Genomic DNA, 27,328 nt, shown 5'->3' with positions numbered 1-27,328 from the left:
TGCACTCCTTTCACAAAACCTCTCCACTCATTCCCATCGCCAACAAGAACTCTAGCTTCCATTATATTTAGACCTCTTTCCTGCAGTGCACTCATAACACCATCCATGTCAATCGCGGCCTTCCACTTGGTCTCCTTCCATTTAGTTGTGCTCTGTAGATCTTCTTTAACATCCGCTCTTCATCCATCCTCTCCATGTGTCCAAACCAACCGAGTACTCTCGTATCCCCACGCTTGCTCAGTTCAACTACTAATCCAGTTATGTCTCTCACAATTTCCAATCCAATCTTGTCACTTCTAACATCCTCCTCAAACACGTAATCTCAAAAACATTTAATTTCCTTCTCAAATTTGCGTTCAGGCTCTGCACTATACAACACAGTCGGCACAATCACACTCTCATACAGTCCTCTCTTGACATCCATACTTATACTCTTGTTTCTAATCACTCTCCTCAAAGCACCCAAAACCTTGCTTCCGTGATACACTCCGTGCAATATATCGCACTCCATTCTACCAACTGCAGCCACATCACAACCCAAGTACCTCAAGCTTTCAACTTCTTCCAGCACCTGTCCATGCAACATTTTTTCTAACGCCATGCCCATTTTATCACGTGAACACTTCATTACCTTACTCTTCCCAACATTCACACATAACTTACGCCTATCACACACTCTTCCAAACTCAATTACCAACCTTCTCAATGTTTCCTCAGAATCAGCCACAAGCGCTGTGTCATCTGCAATCAACAACTGACTTACCCGCCACACCGTTCCACAGTTAACCATCATCTCTCTACACCTCTGCCAAATACACTTGCCTTCACCTCTCTCACCACACCATCCACGTACACATTAAACAGCCATAGTGACATCACACACCCCTGTCTCACACCAGTCAACACAGGAAACCACTCACTTGTCTCACTCCCTACTAACAGATGATAACTCTTCAATGCTTCTAATAGAATGCAAATGTGTACCAGAACATTCTCCAATAGCACATGGTTTCTTACTTGTGTTCAACGCCTAATCAGCCTGCAGGCTTCATGCAGGACAATACGCCACACAGCAAAAAAGGTCAAGAAGTTCCTTGAAGGTGAAAACATTGATTTAATGGCAAGGCCTGCCCAGAGTCCTGATCTCAACCCAAGAGAGAACCTCTGCAAAATCCTTGGTGACAGAGTTATGGTCAAGAAACCCACTGCAATCACCGAACTGTGGAGGAGGCTGGAAGAAGAATGGATCAAAATCACACGAGTAATGTGAGACACTAGTGCTATCCTGTGTCCGCAGATGTGCTAAAGTTTTTCACAGCAGAAGCCTGTACACATCTTACTAATTGCTGACTGTTGTAACTTTCACTTTTTTTCCCCCATCTCAAAGTCATCTCTCGTTTTGTAGTCTCTAATTGAAGTCAGTGCATTAGTGTGTAGTAACATGTCATGGACACAATAGGTCATTTCATTGTAACAATGGAGATTGGATTATTTCCAAAATATTCAATTGTTATAAGTTGTTCTTTAATTTTGATCTCCAGTGTATATTCAGGGAAATGTACCGGTAATTTGTATTTGTGACTCCCAAACACTTGTCAACATGTGGGAACAAAAATCCCAAAAGCGGTTGTTTCTGCAAGTGCACGTTCATGAAGTGAAGCCAAAAAGCTGCCTACTTATAAATATAACACAGACAACTCATGGGCTCATTACATGCAGTATTATTTAGAAGCGAAAAAATATTTTATAGGCTTCTTACTTGTGCTTTTGCTCATACCAGGCTGGTCTACGTTAGCTCCACCCATGTTGGCCTTCCTTTACTGCTTCGTCCAGGTGGGAATGGAGTGGAATTCTCACACATAATAAACCGAAAAATCATCCGTGCCAAGACCTGGCCCGATGCGAATTGGCTGAAGTGAAGGTGTAAGCAAGGACTTGCAAAGAGTGTTTTTTTTTTTATACATGCATATATATATATATATATATATATTATATATAAGGAGATAAGTAGCAAGCTCACTATAAACATATAGTACACATTTCAAATCACGTGATTCCAATAGTCCAAAAAAATGCACTTGAAAAATAAACCATGGATCATGCAATGTATGATGGTTATGGTGCATGTTTTCGGCAGTATTTTGAACTTTCAAAGTTACAGTAATAAAGAAATTGAATAAATAAAACATGTATCAGGAAAATGTGTTAATAAAATGTACGATCTTTGTGTGTTCTATGATCCGTCTGAGTTGTGTTCTTTGTGTTTCTGTTTTTCATATGTTCAAATCATCTTGCAATTTTAATGAAAAATATGTTGAAAGAAGAGTTTCAAATCTTTGTAACGGCAATTGGCCGGATGGGAAAAAAAAAATATTCCTTTTTAGATTAGACAGTATACAGGTTCTTCTAAAAAATGTGCATATTGTGATAAAGCTCATTATTTTCTGATGTGTACTGATAAACATTAGACTTTCATATATTTTAGATTCATTACACACAACTGAAGTAGTTGAAGCCTTTTATTGTTGATTTTGGTAAAAATAGTAAGAAAAAAAACAAAATTCCTTATCTCAAATTAGCATATTTCATCTGACCAATAAAAAAGTTTTTTTTTTTAATCAAAAAAAGTCAACCTTTAAATAATTATGTTCACTTATGCACTCAATACTTGGGAATCTTTCTGCAGAAATTACTGCTTAAATGCGGCATGGCGGCAATCTGCCGATGGCACTGCTGAGGTGTTATGGAGGCCCAGGATCCTTCAATAGCGACCTTAAGCTCATCCACAGTGTTGGGTTTGTTGTCTCACAACTTCCTTTTCACATTATCCCACAGATTCTGTATTGGGTTCATGTCAGGAGAGTTGGCAGGCCAATTGAGCCCAGTAACTCCATGGTCAATAAACCATTTACCAGTGGTTTTGGCACTGTGAGCACGTGCTGGGTCATGCTGAAAAATAAAATCTTCATCTCCATTAAGCTTTTCAGCAGATTGAAGCATGAGTTGCTCCAAAATTTTCTGATCGCAAGCTGCATTGACCCTGCCCTTGATAAACCCCAGTGCACCAACACGCAAAAAATAATGACGCCCCACCTCACCAGCTCTCACCACCATTTAGTGATGTCCATTGTCGCACTGGCTCAGTTCAATGTCTAATTGTAACTCAGATGTTTCAACAAACCATGACCCTAACAACCTCTCCCAAGTAGAATATTCGGCATGGCTGGGCCATGTTTTGGAATATTGTTGGTATTTGTTGAGGGTGCATTCACACAAAACCTAGCTAAAGACACTCACGGAGGCTTCAGTCTAACTGGGTACATTTTCACGAAAATCGATTATGCCGTTCCAGAGCCTATAAGTCACATACACACAAATCAGGATTTATAAAGTAATTTTGTTTACATTTGATTACCTAAATATATAATATGAAAGCAAACGGAATGTATTTATATGTTCATGTATTTATATGGCATATGTTACGTATTTAATCTTACATTTATTTCTACAAATGGCAAGATGAGTCCCCCAGGAAGGTTGCCGGTATGCGGCAACTGCAGCGTTGTCCCAACTGGCATCATTATTGCCACTCCACATGTAATTTAGCTGACGGTAATAACGAGATGTATTACTCAAAGAGCTGCAGCCAGGGGGGGGGGGGCACCAGACACTTTAATGGATGACATTTATCCTCTGGACTCCTCGCACCAACTCCTTTTTGGGAAGGTAATTAAGGAAAGCCACATTTTCAGCCATTTTGCACTGGAAAAGAAAATTAAAGCATCGTGTTTGGATGTAATTGTCACAAAACAAACAAAAAGGGCTTTCCCCCCGTTTTTTTAGCTTGACGTGTTAAAGTAAAATTTGCGTCCTGCCACAGCCACTTTGTTTTAATCGAAAGGGACGAGTGATACCTTTAAGTCTCCATTAGTTGATGCGTGTCGTCGGGGATGATCGCGTTGGCGACATTGAGCCTGGGCTAAGCATCCAATCCTCTCAAAAGGAGCAGCTAAGTGTGAGCTTCATCTCGGTTAAGGTGATCGAGAGGGACAAGTTATAGCTGCCAAGTTACACTTTGGAGTACTGTCGCAGCCGGGAGTTACTCTGTCCTTTGCTGTCACTGGGCCAGCTGGAGTCAACGTGTAACAGGTTTCGTACAGGTGCATGAAATCTTTAAAGAATTTTAATGTTGAGCTTAAGCTCAGAAAATTTGAGTTCTGGGTGAAGTGCTTGTAAATGCTTAAGATTGTTGCCATGTCTCTTGGCAGTCTGACTCAAAACACCATGCAATAAACGAAGAAAAAACAAATGCAGGTGAAAATGTCGCCATTATGTGAAGGGTCAAAGCTCCCTACTGGTCGCACCCAAAGGTGTTACGCCATGTTCCCTTCTCTAGGTTTCTTCGTTATCTTCATGCCTAGGTTATGAGTTTTTCCTTGTCCTCATGTAGGTTTTAGATCAGGGGGATGGTGTTGGAATAGTATGTAGTCTGTAAGAGCTTGTGGTCAGTGCAGCCCTTTTAAACACTACTTGACAAGACAGCTCTATTTAGAAAAATGGCTGTTTTCATTCACTTATTGAGAAGAGCCGGTTATTTCGACTCAGATTTTGATCTGTTTGCTGTTTTTTAAGATACATCATCAATAAAAAAATAAATCTTGCACCAAATTAGTTTATAGCAGACCATTGATACAAAAAGATCATAGGAAGGAACATCTCAAAATAGCACAAAGTATGTGCTAGCAGCAAGATAGCGACTTTATTTTATTTTAGTCATCAAAGACAACCAAAAAAAAAAAATTGATCGGCGCTGGATTTCTTCCTTGCTGTAACAATGAAAAAAATGGCATTGAAAGTGTTTTAATCTGGCCATGAAATAGTGTATGAACCCTGTTTATAGCATCTCCTTTTAGTGATCTAAGCCATGAGTTCCGAAAATGGAAAGCGAAAGGTGCCTGAGAAAAGAAGGAAATTGAATTAAAGTAAACCAAGAAACAATGGAAAAACACGAGTGCAGCGTTTGTGTGAGTGACCAAACCAAGGAGTATATCTAAGCAGAGAGTGCCGATCACAAAGTTGCAGATTGATTTAAGCAGTAATCCACTGCAGTGTTTTCCGAAGGAGGTTTTATTCCTCTTACCAAAAAGGAAAGTAGGGGATAAACCAGAGAAGCTGGCGTCTACAAAGGAGATTAGAGAGGTTCTGGCTGAGTTCTTTCGTGGAAGAAAAAAAACAAAAAACATTCAACAACTCTTTAATGACAATTACAATTTAAAACAGGTGAGATTGGGACCTAATAAAATCCTGCGGGTATTAAAGCCCGACCCAATCCAACATTCCGTATTTTATTTGTGAGGACTCGGGAGGAGGAGATGTGATTCATGAAAATAGGTTATAGCCCATCTTTTGCAACTAAATCTAAGTTAAACAAGACTAAAATAATTGACCTTCTTTGTCTGCAGAGGTTAACTGACAATTTTCCATCATTGACAGATTTTTTTAAGAGTTGATGGGAACATTTTAAGGCCATCTGTCATATAAATGTGTTGAAAATTGGGCTATTAACCCATTAACCAGTAGCAGTAAGTCTTTAAGAATGTTGCGTGGCACTTTAAGAGAGAGAGAGAGCGAGTGAGTGACAATGACGTGTGAATAATGGAAAAAAAAAATATTTACGAGAGACAAGCCCGCCCAGAACGTAACGATTAACATTTTATGCTTGACCTGGCCCGGATTTCGCAAGAATAATGGTTTAAGATCTTACCTTTACTTTAGAACAGGTTACAATCTCTTATCGGAGGCTTGGGTTTTCTCTCTGTTTTTTGCAATTTCAAAATCCATTGATGTCTTCTCGGCTTATTTTGAGTGTCGACTAAACTTTAAAATCGTCACTTTCCTAAGACCATCGGTTAAGTTTTGATGTCCAAACAGGAAACTAGAAACAAAAAACAACCTTGACATAGTTTTAACTAGAAACAACGACTGAAATTTGGAAGATGCGAGAATCAAAGTAAACAAGATTAAAAAAAAAATACTTACATGGCAGTGAAAATGAAATGACACAGGACTCAGAAATGACAATGACCCAACAAAATTAACTGGACAAAAATCTCCTTTTAAAGGGATCAGGATAGTTGGGCACAGGCGTATGATAATTGGACTCACCTGTGCCCAATTCAAAACGCCAGTTGGGGCCCTCTTGAGGTGGGAGGTATACCAGACCCTAACACCATCACTACACTAAACAAGAACACAAGACCTGTTAAAAATATATATATACCTTGCCAGTTGTATTGAAAAATGGGAATAAAGCTTTTTTTTCCTCATTATCGTCACTCCCAAAAAATACCCAGTGATTTAGGATCCGGTAGGCCTGTGTAGAGATGGGTGCCACAAGGCTATACTTGCCCAAGATACACCACAGGAAAAACCATTTGACTAAAAAGGTAATGAGACATTTCGTTTGACATTCAGAGGTTGAGCGCAATGGGATTGGCCACACGTCCACAGTTTACACTCACAGGTAATAAATTCATTCCACCGAGTCGTGATGAAATTTACTATGTCCTGCATTAATGTTACAAGCCCAGTAAAAGCTTTTATAAAAATGAGTACATCACAGAGGACGAATGAATATCTGCGTTTCCTCACTCTTGCATGATAAACGGAATGATTTATTTATCAAATTATCTAGGTTATTTTCTTCATGTGACCGCAGATCAGTTAGACTGTGAGGAGAGGCCACATTTTTATTTTTAGTCAGCTGAATTTTTTATGTAAAAAAGCGTTTGGGGTGTTTCTCTTTCGCCCCTCTTGCTGCATGCTTTCCTGATAAAAGACAAGTCATGTAGAAACATAAATTATCCATATTAATATAATGAATAATATAAGAACGGCGCTTCTTTTCTGACACGGAAGAGTGTGGACTGCAGTATGGCAGCAAGAATAATGGTTTTCGAAAGCAAAAAGTAAGATTAATGTTCAAAGGGTTTTGTAACACATAACAAACAAAATACCCCTTTTGCTGCTAGGGGGCGCATATTTTACAGACTCAAAGTACCCCTTCTTGCCCGCCTGATGGCGCTTAGGAGCTGCAATATCACCAAATTCTGCTAGAGAAGCTTCTTATGTGAGGCAGCCAGCAGGACTGGGATATGCAGTACCGCCTATGACCGCTAGGGGCGGTTATTTTAAGACTTATAGTACTGCCCCCGGGCTGCCAGATAGCGTAAATCTGGAGATGCAGTACCACCTATTGCTGCTTTGGGGGGCCGAAAAGGGACTTGCAGTACTGCTCTGTGCCGCCAGGGGGCACAGAGAGTAAAGTGTGTTCTTGACTCTAGCCACCTCCCACGGCCAATTAACCTGACATGCATATTTTGGGAATGTGGGAGGAAACTGGAGTACCCAGAGGAAACCCACGCAACCACGGGGAGAACATGCAAACTCCACACAGGAAGGTTTGATCCCATGACCACGGAACTTTGCCGAGGACGCACTAACCAGCCAGCCACCGTGCTGCTGCACCAATGATCAAGACTGTGAAATCAATTTGATTAAGTAAATGTAGCACCAAGTCTGCCTGTTGTTTACACATATATCAAAGTAACTAAGTTCATAATGTTTCTGATACTGTTAAAGGTCCAGTGTATATTATTTAGCACCTCCTAAAGTAGTTTTTCCTCAGTGATTTAGGTTCCAGGACCAGTATTATCATTGTAAGGTATATTAAATCTAGTTATTTGTAATTTTCTCTATTATCTCTATTATTCACGTTACAAATGGCTCTGATGGAATATACTTGAGTTCATACTATGTTTATTACTTATTCTCTATTTTTCTACTCTTTTATATGATTCTGTTTAAAATATATGCATACTTTCAGTCTTTATTTTGAAGGATACAGGAAAGTCATCATGGTATGTTTTTACAACTGCTTGACTTCTTCTAAATAAAACCAATCAGGTCACTGGGCCACGAGGAGAAAAGGGGAGTCATTCAAAGGAGTGGGTCCGTTTTTCTCCCTGCGTTTACTGGAGGCCTCCTGTTGATATCAAACCTGCATCTTCCTTGACTCTCATATCAGCCAAAGATTAATATCCCAAATTAATCTGACAATCATACACCGCCGTCTGCCTAACTCATCTCTGAAGATGCTTTACACCAAAAAACAGCAACCAAGTAGTATAGGTGCTGTATCTGAGTCAGATCAGCAAGCAGCCCTTGCTAGTAGTAACCATGGAAAATAGTACTGTCTGTTTTTTGCATGGCAGCAAATCATTACCAAATAAAACAGCCTTGAAAGTGATGGGTTCCGCCAGACTGAACTTGCCCAAGACACATCACAGAAAGTGGGGCCCCTATGACCCAGGTAGTTAGGGATCTGTGAACTGTGTTACTTCTGTCACCCCCCTTTAGGTAAATCTCAAGTTGTATATAATAAATGCTAATTTCTCGACCTACACATTATTGAAAAAATGCACATTTATACAATATTTTGTGTATTTATTTATTTGTGATAAATTAAGTTTTTTACCACTGGGAGGCGCTAAATATTACAATAAATACTCATAAATGTTCAAAAAAATATTTTTCTTCTTATTCAATTCGTTACCACAGTCACATTTGTTCTAGAAGGAATAGCGCACACACAGTCTTAATCGAAGAAATGATTTTTATTGATGTGGATTATCGGTGTCCGAACAAAATACCATCTGCTACATGGGCATGTTCATTTTACGACAATTAGTCATAAAAAATGAATTTGCATTTTCATACAGAGAGGTTACTTGTGAATGTTTGGGGCATTTAAAAAAAATACAGTGGAGCCAATTTGGATTGGCCGGTCCAAATTGTCCCTAGGTGTGAATGAGCGAGCGAGTTGTCTGTCCCCGTGTGCCCTGCGATTGGCTGGCAACCAGTTCAGGGTGTCCCCTGCCCACTGCCCGATGATTGCTGGGATGGGCTCCACCACCCCTGCGACCCTACTGAGGATAAGCGGTGCAGCTAATGAGATGAGATGAGACAGTGGAGCTCATGTATAGCATAACAAATTGACAATCCAACCGACCTGAAATATGTTAGCTGCTTTCGAACATGTTTCAATATCAGGAATAATGCACTGTAACCTACAAAAGGTTTGATTGTTGTTTTGTTTTCACAAACAAGCTTACATGCAAACAAGTAGTACAAAATATAAATACATTATCGATATGTTCTTTTCCAAAAATACCCCTCTGTTGCCTAACCCTGTCACACAGGGGTCTCCAACGTGGTGCTCTGAGGACAGTTGAGGTGCCCAAGGACCTGGTCTGAAAACAGCTCACCAGTGCTGGGTCATTGTGATTTTGTAGTAAAATTATGTTTTTATTGATAGACTAAGTCTATTTAACCTCATTTATGATAATTCATCTGGTAATAGCATAGTAATAGCATGATACATTGTTATTTTAGAAATTAAAATAGATGAATTCCAGTTCATGGGCTTCATGGACAAAAAAACGATTCAAGTATTTATAATTACTTTTAAGCAATTAATTAAGAGAATACATTCATGTATTAGACGAATGTATTTATTCATTTTTTGATTGATGTATTTTACAGGCAATACAATAAAATAAATTCCAATTCATGGGTTTAATAAAGCGAATGAGCAAAAAATGTGCCGTTTTTTTAGCCAGCTATCGAACTACCTTTTTTGCTTTGTAGCTTGCTAGATGTTTAGCTATTTCACAAGCTACAGTACCTATCTTGATTCTAACATATTTTGCATGCTATCTATCTAAAAATTTATCTTTCGTTTCTCGTTATAAAACTAAATTTTGGCCTCTTTCTAGCTAGCTATCTAGCCTTTTTTTAGCTCTCTATCTGGCTAGTTACTGTTTTAGCTAGGTATCTAGCTCGCCTCTAGGTTTTCATCTGTTTACTTTTCTTGTCAACCATCAATTTACTTTTTAGATATTTAGCAAGCCATTTAGCTAAGTTGCCACATTAGAAATTCCTATCAAACTGGATGTTTGCACTTATTAGTAACAAAAAGTAGCCCGACTTTTGAAAAAGGTTGGAGACCCCTGCTGGAACGCCTTTCAAAATTTGATCGTGCACTAAGATTAATGCTCGAAATTATATATATTAACATGAAAATGTTTAAATTGATGCATGATTTCATGCTAAGTGACTGTGTGTACTGTATGTAGGAAGAACTTTAAAATCTCATTTTGCTCCTAAAACCGCCTTCCATTTGTCATCTAGGATGCCCAACCATTGGAAACTGTTTAATCACGATAATTGGGGTCAAGTCTGCCGCTAAACTGTATTACCGTAGTTGCATTTCAGTAGTATTTTTATAGTATTTCTGCGGCATTATTATTTGATTAATGTTATGTAATTTCTATCGTAGAAAATTTGTATTACTGTAGATGTATTTTTGTAGTCTTACTGTAATCATATTTCTGTAGTATTTTTATAGTATTCTTGTGTTATTGGGTGGGTGGATCCCTTAACCACTAGGGTCGTAGCGGCACCGTTTCTAGTTGGAGAGTTTTTGTATAACTCTAGTTGTATTTTTGTTGTCATACTGTAGTTGTATTTTTGTAGTACTGTGGTAACTTTTCTATGGTTATATTTTTGTAGTAATTTAATAGTATTTCCGCTGCATTGTTGTATTATTTCTGTGGTAATATTTTTGGTAGTATTTCTGTATTAGTATTTTTGTAGTATTACTGTATTCATATTTTGTAGGGTTTTCATAGTATTCTTGTAGAATTATTACTTTACTATCTTAATTTTTTTGTAGTATTTCTGTAGTAGTATTTTTTAGTATAATCGTGGTGGTATTTTGTTGCATTTCTAGAGTACATTTGTAGTAATATTGTAATATTACTATGGTGATACTGTTTCCTGTAAATTCCATACTACAAAACATTCCCGATTCATAAACACTTACTCAAAGTCAAGAACAATTTTAAGTGGCAGGCTTAAACAGCCATAAGAATGAACTCATTCACGACCATTTTTAGATACCATTGAAGATGGTGTTTACAAAGACAAGTACATATTTACCTCTGTGTCGAAAGAAAACACGAATGAGGACTGCATGGTGTAAAATATGAGCCCTTGTACTTCTAGACGACAGCGCGGGCAACTATACTGTGGAGAACACAGACTTTGTGTTATTGTCATTAGTAGTTGCCACGGTAATAAACCAAATAACATTTGCTTTTCATCGTTCCTCGAGGATTAAAGGAAACTTCAGCGTTCAGACATTGACGCTGATGATTTTTATCTTATTGCCTTAACTCATCTTGAGATAATCCTGTATTTTTATCTTTTTAATATTTGTAATGTTTTTTTTATGTATATAGTTTCTTAGTTCTATTACCCGGGCAACTGTGTGGACAGCAACGTAAGAATTTCATTGTGCAGGGAATCCTGGTTCTTTACTATGCATATGACAACAAACACTTTGAATTTGAATTTAAATTAGAATTTGAATGATGCGAAAAGAGAAGTGTAGCGTTTTTGATACGGTAGATATCTTCCACTAGTGTTCAATTTGGATGTATAAATTGAGGACTTGATTTGTGGATGAAAAACTGAAATATCATGAGATTGATGTCAATATCCAAAAGGTACTGTCAAACCTCTAGTTTTCCTGTTATCTATGATAAAAATAACTTTTGAAAAAGTTTGGACTACTTTCTCTCAAAAGGTGTCATAAATGTTTCCAGCTCAGGGTTCATACGGGTGCTTAAAATATTTCAGAATGCTTGAAATTGTTGCCATTTTTCTCACCAGCCTGACTCGATAGACTACACATTAAATAAATAAAAATAAAACAAGCCTGCTTAAAAATGACACTGGCATGCCTTAATGTCCACATAAGTTAAACTTTAGAAAAATGTAGTTTCCTTACTTGACAGTTTGATGTCACCGAATGCTATCAGTAAGAAAAGCAAGATATTGTGATACAACATAGACCAAATAAGCGGCAGCAAAACTAATGAAATGGGGCACAAATCTCAGTTTGATTTTCTAAACCCTATTCCATGAACGATAGCTGCTAGCTTATATTTAGCTGAGGATTTTTAAAAAACTGGTTCTTTTTCCCAAAGGCAGCACCCAGTAACCTCAAACAACAGGGCTAAATTTTTACGTACATTGGATTACCTTTTTGAATAGCTCTAGAGAAATTGGAAAATTGGCTTTGAAAATCTTAAAAAATTGCTTGAATTTAGCCATGAAAAAAATGTTCAAAACCTGCTACTGCGTGCATTGTGGAAAAGAGCAGCTCACCATTTTCCTCGGTGCCGCCACAAAAAAAAAGAATAATCCGCACCGTATTCAAATTCAGCATTTTTTGTTGTTGACTTTGATGACTAAAATAAATTTGGTATCTTGCTGCAAGCACATGCATTGTGCTATTTTAAGATGTTCCAATCTATGATATTTTTGTGTCAGTGGGCTGCTATGAACTGACACGAATTTTGCCATTCTGCTTCAAAAATGCACACGCAGCTTCAATAGATCACACTTGTTTACAAACACAGAAAATGGCTCAATTGCTGTTTGGTAATAATAGAGTACAATAGTGAAGACAAAAAATAAAGTAGGTACTGTAGGAAAGTGAGCCAAATTTGGACTCCTTTTAATGTCAGTGGTTGCTCTGAAGCAGAGTGCTTTCAAAATTACAGACTGATGATCTTTTCCCCTTTGTTTTACTTATTATAATTTATCATTTTTGTGTGTTTTTCTGAGGGTCTGTGTCTAAGTTGGTGAAAATAAATTGTAAATTGTTTTCGTTTTTTGCATTTTATCTTTTCGTTTATAGCACTGAAGAGGTCATGTTTAATTTTCATTTTATTGTTTTGCATTTTCTGTGTTGTTTGATTTTAAATCTGTTCCATGTGTAAAAAGTTACCAAAATATCTATTTTCCTTTTTTTGTAGATTTGTGAACATTTTAATTTATAGTTCATGTTTATGTTGGGTTCCCCTGCGAAACATGTGAAATTATTAATTACTAAATAGTTTGGTGCATAAAGTTCTTTTTTTTAATTATTGATAAGATACCAACAGCTAAATAAGCCTGAGGAGCCGTTTAGGAAAAGAGTTTCTCAGTGAGCCGGAATTCTAAATAGAACTGTCCTCTTGGGTGCGACCAAAGGGCGTTGGCGCCTCACATGACAACACCATAATGACAAACGACCAGAGCAGGTGTCATTTCCACGCACTTTTATTTTTTCCTCATTTTTTGCATGGTCTATAGAGTCGGACTGCCAGGTAACGTGGCAATGGCAACAATTTCAAGCACTTTACCCAAATGTCAAGCAGTTTCCTGACCTTGAAAACACAACATTAATATTTAAGCATTTTCAAGGATTTCAAGCACCCGTACGAATCCTTCTTGCAAAACATTTTATGAATACTTGTAAAATAATGAGGTCTGCTGGAAGAGTGATTATTTGCTACTGCCAACATGAACTAAAAAAGGCCGGGAAAAAAAAACATGTCTTGGGGTGCACATATAATCCCTCAAAATTTAACTTTTACCGGTATATTGAAACCAAATATGTACATTTCCTAAAATGTTAAAAGTGAAGTAGGGATTTGACAGTATAAAAGTGTCACAATAAAATTAATTAATTAATTAATTTAAACCTCACAATATGGTAGAGACACACGGCAGTGACAAATTTTGCTTGGCTTTGTCATTGTCATGTCACAGATTAGCTTAGCGGCGCAAAGTGTCTTGTTCTATGGGTTTCAAAAAGCTGCTGAAGTGAACAAGAAGAAATAAATAAATAAAAAACATCGATATGTCGGTATTGCAGTATTGTCAATATTGTTGCATCACTATATCAAAGATACAAATATACCTGGGAGTAGACTAGCCAATTCTACAGCTATTGACTGGAAGACGTTTTCTCATGGGTATGTTTGAAAAGCTTTCTATTGCTGTCTCAGAATAATACAGCAAACGCTAATGCGAATCAGTAATATTTTAGCTATAACATTTAAACCAAAAACAAAAATCTGGTTTAGAGAATATAGTCATCATTTGTCTATATCATATAGTAATTTTACATGGGACTTGAAATCAAATTTCATATGCATAACTTTATATGCTTTACATTTATGAAAAGAAAGACCTTCAAAAGCACCAACACGAGAAGTAAAAAGATTAAAAACCAAATAAAGCAACAAAAATACTGTAGTTTACGACTGCGTGTAAAGTGCAAGAACAATAATCTGTAAAGTGTGATTTAAGAATACCTTGGTGTATCATAGGAGTAACACGATAATTATGGATTTAAAACGATCTTGATTGGAAGGCTGTGATTCTTTGATCGTTTGTTACATTCTTCGATTGAAGAGGGTAAAAAAATGCTTTGTTTTACCCCAAATGTTACAATATTGCACTCACAACCATTGGCGCTCGATTTTAACAAGTGAATGACTTCAATTGGCAGCCCCTCAATGGTGGTTAACGGTTTCCATTACGTTCTTATTACAAATTGTAAATTATCCCGTATCCTATACATAACCTTTAACCAGTTTTCCACCATTTTCCACATTCGCTTGTGCCTATTTCCTTGAGAACACTTGCGCTTTTGCCACCTGGTAGTATACGCAACCTCACGGTGAAAAGGTTTATACTGTGACATGCAAGGAACCGTACATCATACAACGTCGGGTCATGCCATTTTTACTTCAGAAGCTCTCAATTGTTTCGAGCATGGTGCTTATCTACAGAGAAAAGGCAGCTCGGGTTTGACCTGTACCGGGTTCCCCCTTGGCAACCAGGCTCCGGCTCCGCGCTACAGGAGGCCCGCTCGTCTTGTATAGACTGCGCTCGGATGCCCGATGTAAAAGGCAACCTCCCTTTCATTCTTGTCAGCAGGGCTTCGTAATATGCCTGTAATCATTCGGCTGTTACAGGTTGTCGGCTTGTTTGCAGGTAACACGTCAGTCGGACGCTCAAGAGAAGATGTCTTCCTTGTTGCCTTCTGGTGATGTGGGCCTGGAAATGTCAAAGAGGGCTTGCGGGGTGGGCGTCCTGGCTTTCAAAAGCTGCAGGGCTTCGGCCAGCTGCGCCTCCAAACCTGACATACGCACGTCCAGGCTCTTGAGGTCATCCTTGAGCTCCAGCTTGAGCTCCTGAAGAGAAGCCTGCAGGCTCTGCTCAGGGATGGGGCAGAAGGAGCGGCGACTTTCGGGCGGCTGCACGGGACTGCGGTCCTGCGGCGTAAGGCGGAAGTCGCTGACTTTATCAAGGCGCAGGTCGCTTTTGGTGATGCCGCTGTCGCATGAGTCAGTCTTCTTTAGGGAAAGTTGCGACTCGTGGCCCTTTGCCCGCTCCGGCAGTGTCTCCATGGATTCTGACTTAGACACAGTTTTCCAGTTGTCCGGCTTGGCCATGGACTCTTTGAAGCGGCCCCAGCCTTTGACTTTGCCTGGCTCTGCCGTGACAGTTCGTGCACCGATTAGGGATGTGGCAGGAGGGACTTGCAGCTTCACCTTGTCCGAAGCGGCAGAACTTGGGGGCGAGCGTGCTGACGCGGAAGGTGTGGCTGGGCTCTCCGTCACTGTCACGATGCTGGTAGTAGTTACAATGGAGGTCTTGGGGACCTCAACGTAGACCGCGCCTTTCTCCACGTCGTTGGCCTCGCCGGGCTTCTCCGTGGCCGCGCGAGCTTCCCGCTGCTGGCGGAATCGCTGGAAGAGTTTTCGCACAGGATGGTCTGGTGGCAAGTTGAGGGGTGCCTCGTTTTTCCGCCTCTGCCGCTCTTCTTCCTCCCGTTTCACATCACTGATTTTTCGGAAGACAATCTGAGAAGAGGTTATGGCGTGCTGATCATTAAGTTATTTTTTGTACAGAAAAGAATGAGAAAAGACTGAATTTGAAACTGAAAATTAGCTTGTTTCTTTTTCTGTCAACCTCAGCCAATTTTTCCCTATATTAACCCTCTACTGACCAAGTATTATACAGGCCGCCTGAAATTTTTGGGTTACGTTGGCCATGAAAGAGTCAGAAATCATGTTAGTATGAGTGATTACTTTTGGCCTGTTTTTTTTCCAAAACAACCCAAACTTTTAATATCTGGCAATATCTACAACTATGTGTTAAGACAGTTTGAAATTAAAAACAAAACAAAAAACGGACTTGGATTTTCCAGAATTACAATGAAGTAGAGACTGAAACTGAACATGAACACATTGCACCCCGGAGTGGGGTCATTCACAGCTATGTGCATCGGAATATAGCAGAACATCACAAACAAATCAACTCAACACACCCCTGCCTACCCCCAAACGGCCTAGCGTTTATTCAGCGCTGCAGATGAGATTGCCTCATTATAGTCCAGCAATTGAATCTCAGCCTCACTCTCTCTTGGGCAGGGTGACCTTATTATGAATGGAGGTAATGATTACTTGCAACTGTGCTCGTTCAATCCCGGGCTTGAAAAATCAAGGAGAAGCGCCTGTAATATACAGAGCCAATTTACAGTCTCTGTCCACCACTAGTGATGGGACTTCCGTCTCGTTCGAGAGAAACGGCTCTTTTGGACCGGCTCAATTAAAAGAGCTCTTCAGATTTTTTGATTGCTTAATCCCAAAAGGTGGGCAACCCAGTTTTATGGGGCCGCATGTCATACAGGGTTTTGTTGGATTATTTTCTCGATCCCAGCTGATTCAAACCATGAACCCGTTAGTAAGCTGTGACTGGTTTGGAGGCAGCTCCAGTAGTTTATTTAAAATAGCCAGCTCATAGAACCTTTACGTTTGTGAACGACACATCACAAAATAAAAAAAATAAAAAGTTAATACATTAAATTGGCCTTTACTTTTTCACTCCACAGTGAACTTCTAACTGATTTAAACTTTGAACTTTGTTACACTCAAATGGGAGCCGACCCTAAGATTGCAGTCTATCATACAGAAATTAAATTACTCCCTAAAACATGTTAGCGCACTTGTGCTCACATATTAAATGTTTATTTACTACTTGTTTGATAATCAACAAAACCACTGGTTTCCTTTTAACATGTAGTACTACTTAGTTGTACCGCTTATCCTCAGTAGGGTCGCGGGGGTGCTGGAGCCAATCCCAGCCATCTTCTAGCAGTGGGCAGGGGACACCCTGAACTGGTTGCCAGCCAGTCGCAGGGCACAGACACAGACAACTCACTTGCTCATTTACACCTAGCGACAATTTGGACCGGCCAATTAACCTGACATGCATGTTTTTATAATGTGGGAGGAAACCGGAGTGCCCGGAGTAAACCCACGCAAGCAAGGGGATAACATGCAAACTCCACACAGGAAGATTCGATCTCATGGTCTCAGAACTGTGTTGCGGATGCCCTAACCACTCATCCGCCGTGCTGCACAGCTGTTCCACACATACAAAATGCATGAAAATAACAATCCCAAAACACCAAAAAAAGCATCAACATTGACCATATGAACATAAAAATGGTTCACATACGGACAATGATTCATATGACAAAAGATGTCTCCAAATGTCTCTGGACTAAACAGGCAGTTGGACTTGTATTTTATCACCGTGTGATTCTACTTTTTGGTTTGCATCCTCTAATATAACTTCCTTAGTCTCTTAAAGGGACGATGCTATCAATACATGCACAGAACATTCAACTTAAAACACAAAAACAGCACATTATCATTCATTCAGTACTTTCTCAACAGTGTTTCTAAGTGGTGTTCTCATTATCTTAACTTATCTCATCATACGCTGTCAAAATCCATAGAGTGGTCAGCCATTTTTCGATGCTTGTGACTTTATCCTGATGACAATCCCGGAGTACTCGGTTTTATTTTTTTCTGTAACATGCCTTCAACCGAACTGATCTCTTTAACTCTCATGTTTTTGTCCAGATATTCGGTCCAAATCCTGAAAGTTGAACACACAGCGAGCCATGGATTGTTTTCGCCAATAGAGGGGAGCCATCTACCATTGTGTATTTTAATAATTGTAATGGGAGCCTTCTATTAATTGGTGGGGAACTAGCTGCTGTCTTTTACTCCTAAAAGCCTGCTGATAGAGCAGTTGGGTTCTTGAACGACACACCACTATCGCGAATAGAAGCTTGGTTGGTGGGGAGCCAGCTCAGGTTGTTCATTTCTGAGAGCCAGCTCATAGAGCCGCTCAGTTCGCGGACAACACATCACTATCCACCACAGCTTATATAGCCAATGATCTGGCGAGCTACGTCACTCACCCTCTTGCGCAAGTTGTAAGTAAGCAGCAGATTGCGTGAGAAGTGATTGGAGAAGGCCGTGTAGAACTCCAGCACTTTCTGCAGAGCATCACGCTTGATGACGTGGAGGTCGCAGTATGTCAGGGCTCGAACGTTGGCGCAGGCTTGAGCCAGCGTCACCTCCTTCCAGAATACGTCACCAAAGACGTCGCCCTTGCCTCCGTAGAAAAAGGAAAAGGACGTTAATACTGGGATTTGGGCCTCTCCTGTAGTGTTGCGAGCATTGGCATAACCGACCCAATTTTATAGCATTTTAAAAACTATTTTTGGTGATAGGAATGAGTGGAGAGGTGTTGTAAAGGGATAGTGGGATATTTAAACGCGTTCTAAGGGATAGGCAGGGCACCTGTATGATGCGGCAGGGGTAAACCAGTGAAAGCTGTGGGGCCCTGCCCTTCTGTTGAAAACAAGAGTGTGTTGTGTCACCCTGACCCGAGTGACATGGCCGCTTTCTGGTGTCCCATTTCCTCTGGAGGGACGAAAGCATGACCAACTTAGGTACCGAGGTGCTTAGTCGTTTGGGTGTTTGGGCATCTGGGTTGGCCATGGTCCCCAAAAAATTTTGTGTGGTTTTTGCTACTTTTTCCCTTTTTTAAATTTTCTTTGTTTTTGTATGTTTGTCTTGCTGTCGGTCACCCCTCTCGAGGGATATGACCAGGGTAGATAGCTAGACAAAACTATTTTTCTTATTAAAGGACAGGATAGTCTAAAATATGACGAAAGAACAAGTTACTAGGTAAATACATGATAAACAAAAAAAAAATGTGAACAACGCAGCGTCGGAAATACTCCAATGCCTTGAAATGGTTCAGTCCATTTGATTCTTGACACCAAATAGCATTTCTGCTGCAGTATTTTTGTAGTATTTCATATAGTAGAACTGTTGTAGTATATGCGTTGTAATACTGTAGTTCTATTTTTCCTAGTATTTCGGCAGACATAATGGTGTAGTATTACTTTGGTTTTATTTTTGTAGTATTTTCTGTGGTGTTTCCATAGTTGGACTTTTGTAGTATTTCCATAGTATATTTTTGTAGTATTACTGTGGTTGTATTTTGCAGTTTCTGTCATAATATTTCTGTGTGGCATTTTTGGAGTATTTCTGTCGTTATATTTCTGTAGCAGTATTTCTGTCGTAATATTTTTGTCGTAATATTTCTGTAGCAGTAATTCTGTAGCAGTATTTCTGTCATAATATGTTGTAGCAGTATTCCTATAGCAGCATTTCTGTCGTAATATTTCTGTTGCTGCATTTCTGTAGCAGCATTTCTGTAGCAATATTTCAATAGCATTATCTCTGTTCCAGCATTTCTGTCATAAGATTTCTGTAGCAGTATTTCTATCGTAGCATTTCTGTATCAGTATTTCTCTAGCAGCATTTCTGTCATAATATTTCTGTAGCAGTATTTCTGTAGCAGCATTTCTGTAGCAATATTTCTATGGCAGTATTTCTGTAGCAGTATTTCTGTCGCAATATTTATGTAGCAGTATTTCTCTGGCAGCATTTCTGTCAGAATATTTCTGTAGCAGTATTTCTGGAGAGGCATTTCTGTAGCAATATTTCTGTAGACGTATTTCTGTTACAGCATTTCTGTCGCAATATTTCTGTTGCAGTATTTCTATAGAAGCATTTCTGTAGCAGCATTTCTGTCATAATATTTCTGTAGCGGCATTTCTGTCGCAATATGTCTGTAGCAGTATTTCTGTAACAGCATTTCTGTCATAATATTTCTGTTCGGACTATAGAGCGCACCTGATTATAAGCCGCACCCACCACATTTTAAGAGGAAAACCGATTTTGTACTTACACAAGCCTGTATATAAGCCACATGCGCCCACATTAAAAAAATTTAATACAATCACAAAATTAACCCAGACCCGACTTTAAGTCCCGCGATTGTAACTGAATATCCTTCATTAATGTACACAGTCCAAAAATCACAGCCGACAAAATGAACGGAAAATGATACCAGTACTTAAGGTTTGATGCAGACCGGCAGGGTCCGGGTCCCGTTGAAAGTAATCCAAAGAAAAAAGTGTATATTTCCAAAGGTAAGGGTGGGAAAAATATATATCCACTATTGTCCGCCGTATCCACAAACACTCACCTTTACCGGTCCCCACTTCCCGTCAGCCCGCGTTTGTTACGCCCTTTCTTTTTAATTCGCCCCTCCAAAACATATCAGAATAAGTGTCCAAAATAAATACAAATAAATACATTACAAAAATATACAGTTGCAAATACATATTATACATGATTACACATATTTACAAAGAAAGACGGTACACCGTGAGAGTTTTCAAAGCTTTAGTAACAATAATATAACTTTCATCCGGGCAGTTAATGGTAGCAACACGCTAGCAACACGCTCGCAACACAGTAAACGGGTCTGTTAAAAAAACATACCGTTCTTGTAAAAATCACGGTAAACCGTCCTCATCTTCCTTCTTAGGACTGAAACCATCAAAGTCGTCTTCCTCAGTGTCGGAAAGAAACAGTGTCATATAGACGTCGTCCCATGCTCCCATCCACTCCTGATTCTGTGCCCTCCTCTCCGCAGCAGACTGGCTTTTCGGAACCCGTTGGTGATAGTGGAATTTTTGATGCTGCCCCACGCTGTCAGGATCCACTCGCAGACTTGCAAAAAAGTTGCCTTTCGCATGCGGCCAGTTTTAGTGAAAGATGTCTCGCCACTAGACAAGCCAAGAAGTTGCAGTCTTCCTCGGCGCATATATTCCACCGGTCTAAATCTTACCTTTTGTAAGTCACTATCTTTGATTTTTGCATTTCGGAGATGGAATATGAGCTTGCTCTGTCCACTCCACGCATCGGCCCGGTATTGCAGTACCTCCGGGAACGGTGCATTCGCAATGATCGCAGCAAGGCTTTAGGGCTAGGACCTTAGCTTGGCCTTTTGGCTGAGAGTAAGTGTCCCGGCTCCTAGGCTTTGTAGCGTATTATGAACTGACCGATAACGGATAATGGATAATGAATAACGAAGATAGATCAATAACCCTTAAAAACCCCAAAACCCCACTCGAGCTCCAATTACATAAATTGGCCGCATCACTGAATAAGCCGCAGGGTTGAAAGTTTGGTGAAAAAGTAGCGGCTTACAGTCCGGAATTTACGGTACATACATACATACATGCATACATACATGCATACATACATACATACATACATACATACATACATACATACATACATACATACATACATACATACATACATACATACATACATACATACATACATACATACATACATACATACATACATACATATATTGACCAGTTGACCCATGATCAATTATTTTTCCCTGTAACAAGTACTGTAATCTTCATTGATAAAATTGTTCTCTCCCAATTGTTGTGACAATAGATGCGCTTCTATACTTTTTAAAAACAGATAAGAAATTACAACGCATTCTTTTCATTGATGACTTCTTATCCCCCACCTGCCAGCAACTCATTGTTAATCACATCACCATGGTAAGGCTGGGATGTTTTTAAATACAATAAAATACAACTGCAGAAATTTACCGTGGCTTTGTTTCAAGCACACAGTATGCAGATGCGTAATTTCTTCCTACTGATATTTGTAAACAGATAGTGATTATAGTGAACAGTGATGGCATACCACTCATTTCTGCTTAGAGGTAGCTTTTATGTTTTTCGCCACGTGTTTCACTGTTTGTATAGTTTTGACCGGTCGTCTTTTTAAACGAAAAACACTAAAAGACCAGGTAAATCAGCTTGCAGCTTCTCTGACCAAGAGCCCAGACGTTTATTAGACAGTTATATACTCTTTGCTTACCTAACAATTACATAACAATGTAATCAACTTGTTAGTTATTTTTATCAACAAGAATAGTTATTCCAAAAACATTTCCTGCTGATTCGGTAATTCTCGCTTTCCTGCATAACAATACGCATTGTGCACTCCCACAAAAATTTCACATATACGAGATGATGTCCTTGTAGCTCATTAAAGATTTTTTGTTTTATTCTACAATAGTCCAACTAGCTCTCCGTTAGCGTCAGGGGTGCAGAGGACATTCCTGTTTTGTTTGCTCCCAGTTGGCACTCGTTTGCCGGGCAAGCCTGACGCTAGATATGGTTTTGCCGTGTTCTTTCGATTATTCCCAGCCAGTTTTGCATTTATTGTCGTAGCCGCTTTTCGTTGGTGGTTCCTAGTTAGCCTGGCTACTCACTTCGTGTTTTTTGACGGGCTAGCCTGTCGTTAGCACCGGTTTTCCTGTGTTTCTTGGTTAGTTTATTTTCAGCCAGCTTTGCTTTTGTCGATAGTCAAGTCAAGTCAAGTCATTTTTATTTGTATAGCCCTTAATCACAAGTAGTCTCTAAGGGCTTCACAAGTTATTACATATAAGAAGTTTAGGTTATTCGTATGCTATAGAGTAGAAGTGAGTTTTAAGCTTAGATTTAAACATTTCCACTGAGGTTGCAGATCGGATCTCAGGGGGAAGAGCATTCCACAACACCGGTGCCCGGATGGAGAACGCTCTCGAACCAGCGGAACACTTCTTGGCTCTTGGGATCACCAGGAGACCGGCGCTCTCGGAACGAAGGCTTCGGGCCGGGACATAGGGGGAAATCAGATCTGAAAGATATGAGGGGGAAAGTCCATCTATGATTTTGTATAGTAATAGGAGAACCTTAAAATCGCATCTTAGGCTAACAGGGAGCCAATGCAGGTTAGCATAGCTGTTTCCGCTTTTGGTTGTTGGTTCCACTTTTAGACTGGCTGCTCACTGCGTGTTGTTTGACCGGCTAGCCTTGCGTCTTTTTGCCGAGTATGTGGCTGCCTTTTTTTAAGTGATTTGAGTTACTACCCTTCATTTTATTTAGCCAGTTAGCCCCTTTTTTGGGTGCTCGCCCTTTGTTGCACCATTACTGCATCCACCTGCATTAGAACACCTATGCATTCTCCACAAAAACTACCAAAATTTTGCTTAAAAACTTAAAACTTCTTTGATTATACAAACGTAAAACAATATAGGGACTTTGCCTGCTAGGGTGCTGGTGTTCTTCCAATTAAGTCACATCTCAGGATGACGAAAACAAGACATGCTGTCTTCAAAATGGAGTATCTCGGGAAATTATTGGAATATACCAATTGAATATATTTACATTTTATTGCATAGACCATGTATCTATCACAAGTGTGTGGGCTAACCCCGTGTAGGGTGACGCTTATCTAAATGGCAACAAAAGACTTTAGCCGGCGAGAAGGGGGTGTGGGACCAGCAATATCTTGGGGTGGAGAGGTAATCTTGGGGTGGAGACACTCTTGAAAAGAAATACCTATAAGGAAAGGGTTGGAGTGGCAGGTCCTGGAAAGGCGAAACTGAAACTTGGAAAAAATTGAAGGAGGAGGTTGAGGGAGGCAAAGCTTGTTGTTTTGGTGAGTGAAACTCTTCAGGAACAAAACGGTTAAGCAAAGTGAGGTGGGAGCCCAGAATATTTAAAGTAAAGGTGGCTGATTGCAGTTAGAAAAACACACGGGGAGAGGAAAAGAGAAGGGTACTGGAAAATGGGGTAAAGCTGCAGGCACCAACCCCTGACAGTATCATTTCCTCGCATTTTGTATGTTTAAGAATTTAGGATTACCTTTAAGCAGCTACGCCCCCACCACCATGTAAGGTTTTCAGGTTTAGTCTGCTAAGCATCGAGGGACAAGATCTTGCCCACAACCTTGCCGGCCTTCATTATCCTCTGTGTTGCGTTTGTTTCTTCAGCACCATTAGGCTAATGAGATTTTGATCCACGGTAGTAACTTGTTTATCACTGGGGGTTGGGCCCACCGGGCCACCAAGGGAGTATCGACTTTTTCGCGAAAGAGATCGAAGGAGCTTAGAAGAAGCATAGGCTTTCTTACGTATCGTGTGGTGGAATAATTGATGAAGTTGTAAGCTGCTAAAACAGACAGCGATCTTCAATAAGACTGTTAAGTAAATCATTTAATGTATGTTATTCTGTTTTTTATGCAATAAAAAATTCAAATATTTTCTTTGATTCTGTGCTATAGAAAAGGGGAATGAGAAGAAAATAATTGATTCTGTTTTTCCTAGGGGTGAGCGATACTTGGAATTTTGATATTGATCCGATCCAATTAAATACATTGTAGTATTGATTAATACCGATACATTTCACCTAGAAATGTCATGATCATTGAATAATTGATAACAAATTTCATAACAAAGTCAACAGGAGAACTAAAATATATAAAGTTTCAAAATATAGTCACAAAAGCAAGTAAAGTATCAATTGTCTTTCATTGGCTCTGACAAAGGATTTCGAGGGTTATTTTCCGGAACAGTAATATCTTTACATTTTTTATCGCAGCCTGTTGCTTTCTGCAGGGACAGTTTTTTTTTGTTTCATGTAGATTTGTGGTATTGCAACAGTAGCAGATCACTTAACCACACAAATTACACCTGGCATTATCCCTTACTGTACATGAGAAAAGTCCACGCCTCGCTGCACTTCCTGTTTGCCTATGCTATTTTCAGCTGTTGGTGGTTGTTGGTAGCCCTCACTGCCTTGCAGGCAAGATGCAGCAGCAGGTCTGCTAGAGAGAGGTGCTTAAAGTTTACCTGTCAACCACCCACTTGGAGAGTGACCAAGGATTCTGGTTGATTGAGAAAGAGGCTGTGTTATCTACATCGAGATGCGGTGCTTTAAGGAAAATGGTTGAGGACTGAAGTATCAATCCCTGGACAATAGTAACGCTCCGATCAAATCACTTGCTATGTATCGGTAATATCGATATTGATATATACCTGCGCACTCTTACTTTTTAGTATAGGATGTCAGGATAGGAAGTTATTTGGACTTTTATTGCGCACAGTTGTCCATTGTTTTGGCTCACTCTTGATTGCTTTGACTGACATTTTGCACTGTTGCTCATGATTTAGACCAATATGCGCTATTCCCATAATCTTTAGTACAGGCCAATCTTGTGTCCTTTCTTTGATTCCCACACCACTTAACTCTAATGTGCTTTTTGGCAGACATGGGGACTTGAGACTTAGTGACTTGGACTCGAGTCGACTCGAGTCGCTGTTTTTATGACTTGTGACTTGACTTGGACTTGACTTGTGACTTGACTTGCCCAAGAAAAAAATACTTGGGACTTACTTGGGACTTGAAGGTGAAGACTTGAGACTTACTTGAGACTTGCACATGTGTGACTTGGTCCCATGTCTGCTTTTTGGATCTTTTAGAGTAGGTCGAAATGTCTTATTTGAGGGTTGGTACAGTCTTCTTATGTTATCCTTGCAAATTCAAAATCCATTGATGTCTTTTCTCCTTATTGTAAGTGTCTCCTACTTTGTAAACTTTTCAAAGACAATTTGTTTTCTACACAAGTTCAAACAGTCCTCATGTGTGTTCTGACAGGACCGCGACATGCAACCTGAAGAGAAAACCTTTGACTGTACTTTTCACTCTTTTCTCAAGCCTTGTTCGGAGTTTAGAATGATTGCACAGGAGTCTCCATGAAGGCTCGAAAGGATCCATTTTCGCTCAGAAACACAGCACTCCGAAAACAGAGCCACTTAATTACACAACAATCTATAAGCCCTATCCGAACAGCACTGCAAGGATTGCGAATTACCTATAAAGTGTATTCAAGTCCAAATTGTCCTCAAAAGTGTTCTGCTGCGTGTAACCAAGTACAAGTTTATGACTCAGAAAACAACAAGATGCTGCCCTTTCAAAACAATTGGGAGTACTTTCAAAAGTGCTTGAACACAAAAAAAGTTCCAAAAATGCCACTAAATTGCCTCTGTTGATCCTGTGGTCTTTTTTAGTTTACAGATTGACTTATTTTCCGACAAGATACCTTTTTTGGCCTCGGGATTGACCAATTGTCATTTATGTAAGCAACCTTTCAGCATTTGTGACAATGTACGTATTTTCAGTCTGGAGAGGGATGGGCGCCGCGAGGCTGTACTTGCCCAAGACACACCACAAGGGGCAAGAGGAGAGGAAGACATAAATAGAACTGCGCTGACAACATCAAGAAATGGGCTGGCGCAAACTTTGCCACAACCCAAACAACAGTCTGCAGTGAAGAAAGGTTATCCAGAGTGGTGGCCTCAGCAGTATTAGGCCTGTTACTTTGAAAAAAGTAATGAGTTATAATTACTCACTGATTCTTCCAAAAAGTAACTGAATTAGTAACTGAATTCTATATAATAAAAGTAACTAGTTACCAGCTAAAGTTAATATTTCCGTTACTTATAAAGAAGTTGTATGTCAGAGAATTTGATTTTTTTTTTAGCAAATACAAAACACCGCAATGACGTTTTTACCGGAGTTTACTTGAAGAGAATCCTGTCTATTTTTAGAGAACGTTTTTCTTTTGGCTTGGTTCACGAAAAAAAGACGTCTTTCTGTTCCTAAACGGCTCTTCAGGTTGTTTTTGTTAATCCCTAAATTACCGATTATTATGTATAACATTATACACGGAATGACTGAAAAAAGGGGTAGAAATAAAGAAAAAGGACAAATATATAATAAAAGAAAGAAAAAAACAATAACAAAAGAAAAAGAGGGATAAATAAGAATATTTCTCTATTTATAAGACATTAACTCTAAAAAAAACATAGGAAATATAATTAAAATATTCTTAAATCTCCAAAAAGAGATACACAAAACCGTTTTAATTTTTTCATGATCAATAAATTTAATTTCAAAGACAAAATTGTAAAAAAATGCATATTGAGCAACCACAATAGAAAAAAGGCATATCAGAGGGAACCAGCTGTTGATTGGTGAAAACCAGAGGCGTGTTCAGGAGAGTGATCAGACATGAAGTCTCTTGTTAATCGCTTGCCGCGCACTGCTGAACGGTTGTAATCGCTCACTGTGATTGCCTTACTGATCCAAAATGGCCGACGACAGTACAATGGATTTCGTTCTACAGCTTGCTTTGAGCGAGTTGGCTGATATGAGCGACAGTTCGCATATTGACACAGTTAAGGTTATCCTAAACGCAGTGGAAGGGTCATACCT

General features: G+C 39.5%; 2 protein-coding genes, 1 long non-coding RNA gene and 1 pseudogene across 10 annotated transcripts in view; 2 read left to right on the top strand and 2 right to left on the bottom strand.

Moving 5' to 3' along the window:
* Positions 1-2,239, top strand: part of hhat (hedgehog acyltransferase) — a 53,813-nt gene extending 51,574 nt beyond the window's left edge. For 4 of the 5 annotated variants that reach the window (XM_088351837.1, XM_088351840.1, XM_088351842.1 and 1 more), the window contains one exon: positions 1,781-2,239. In XM_088351837.1, the coding sequence (XP_088207963.1) occupies positions 1,781-1,863 (83 nt within the window). In that variant the 3' untranslated portion in view covers positions 1,864-2,239. Of the gene's footprint in view, positions 1-1,038 lie in introns of all 5 variants that reach the window. The other variant, XM_088351838.1, reaches the window with a different exon arrangement.
* Positions 2,240-3,088: 849 nt separating this feature from the next.
* LOC148353503 (uncharacterized) lies at positions 3,089-7,164 on the bottom strand. Its single transcript, XR_015852553.1, has 4 exons — positions 6,040-7,164; positions 5,765-5,935; positions 3,915-4,171; positions 3,089-3,762 (listed from the first exon to the last, which is right to left on the bottom strand). It is a non-coding gene; the product is annotated as an uncharacterized LOC148353503 (long non-coding RNA).
* A 206-nt stretch (positions 7,165-7,370) lies between these two features.
* kcnh1a (potassium voltage-gated channel, subfamily H (eag-related), member 1a) overlaps positions 7,371-27,328 on the bottom strand; it is a 95,734-nt gene continuing 75,776 nt past the window's right edge. For all 4 annotated transcript variants that reach the window (XM_088351940.1, XM_088351942.1, XM_088351941.1 and 1 more), the window contains 2 exons: positions 18,245-18,441; positions 7,371-15,830 (listed from right to left, as the gene is read on the bottom strand). In XM_088351940.1, the coding sequence (XP_088208066.1) occupies positions 14,979-15,830; positions 18,245-18,441 (1,049 nt within the window). In that variant the 3' untranslated portion in view covers positions 7,371-14,978. The remainder of the gene's footprint in view (positions 15,831-18,244; positions 18,442-27,328) is intronic.
* LOC148353502 (U2 spliceosomal RNA) lies at positions 21,036-21,154 on the top strand (annotated as a pseudogene).

The sequence above is a fragment of the Urocampus carinirostris genome, chromosome 13, assembly GCF_059441175.1.
Source record: "Urocampus carinirostris isolate Australia breed hairy pipefish chromosome 13, RoL_Ucar_1.0, whole genome shotgun sequence".
Taxonomy (NCBI): domain Eukaryota; kingdom Metazoa; phylum Chordata; class Actinopteri; order Syngnathiformes; family Syngnathidae; genus Urocampus; species Urocampus carinirostris.
The sequence above is the reverse complement of the archived record's forward strand: the minus strand, read 5'-3'. Positions and strand labels throughout refer to the sequence as shown.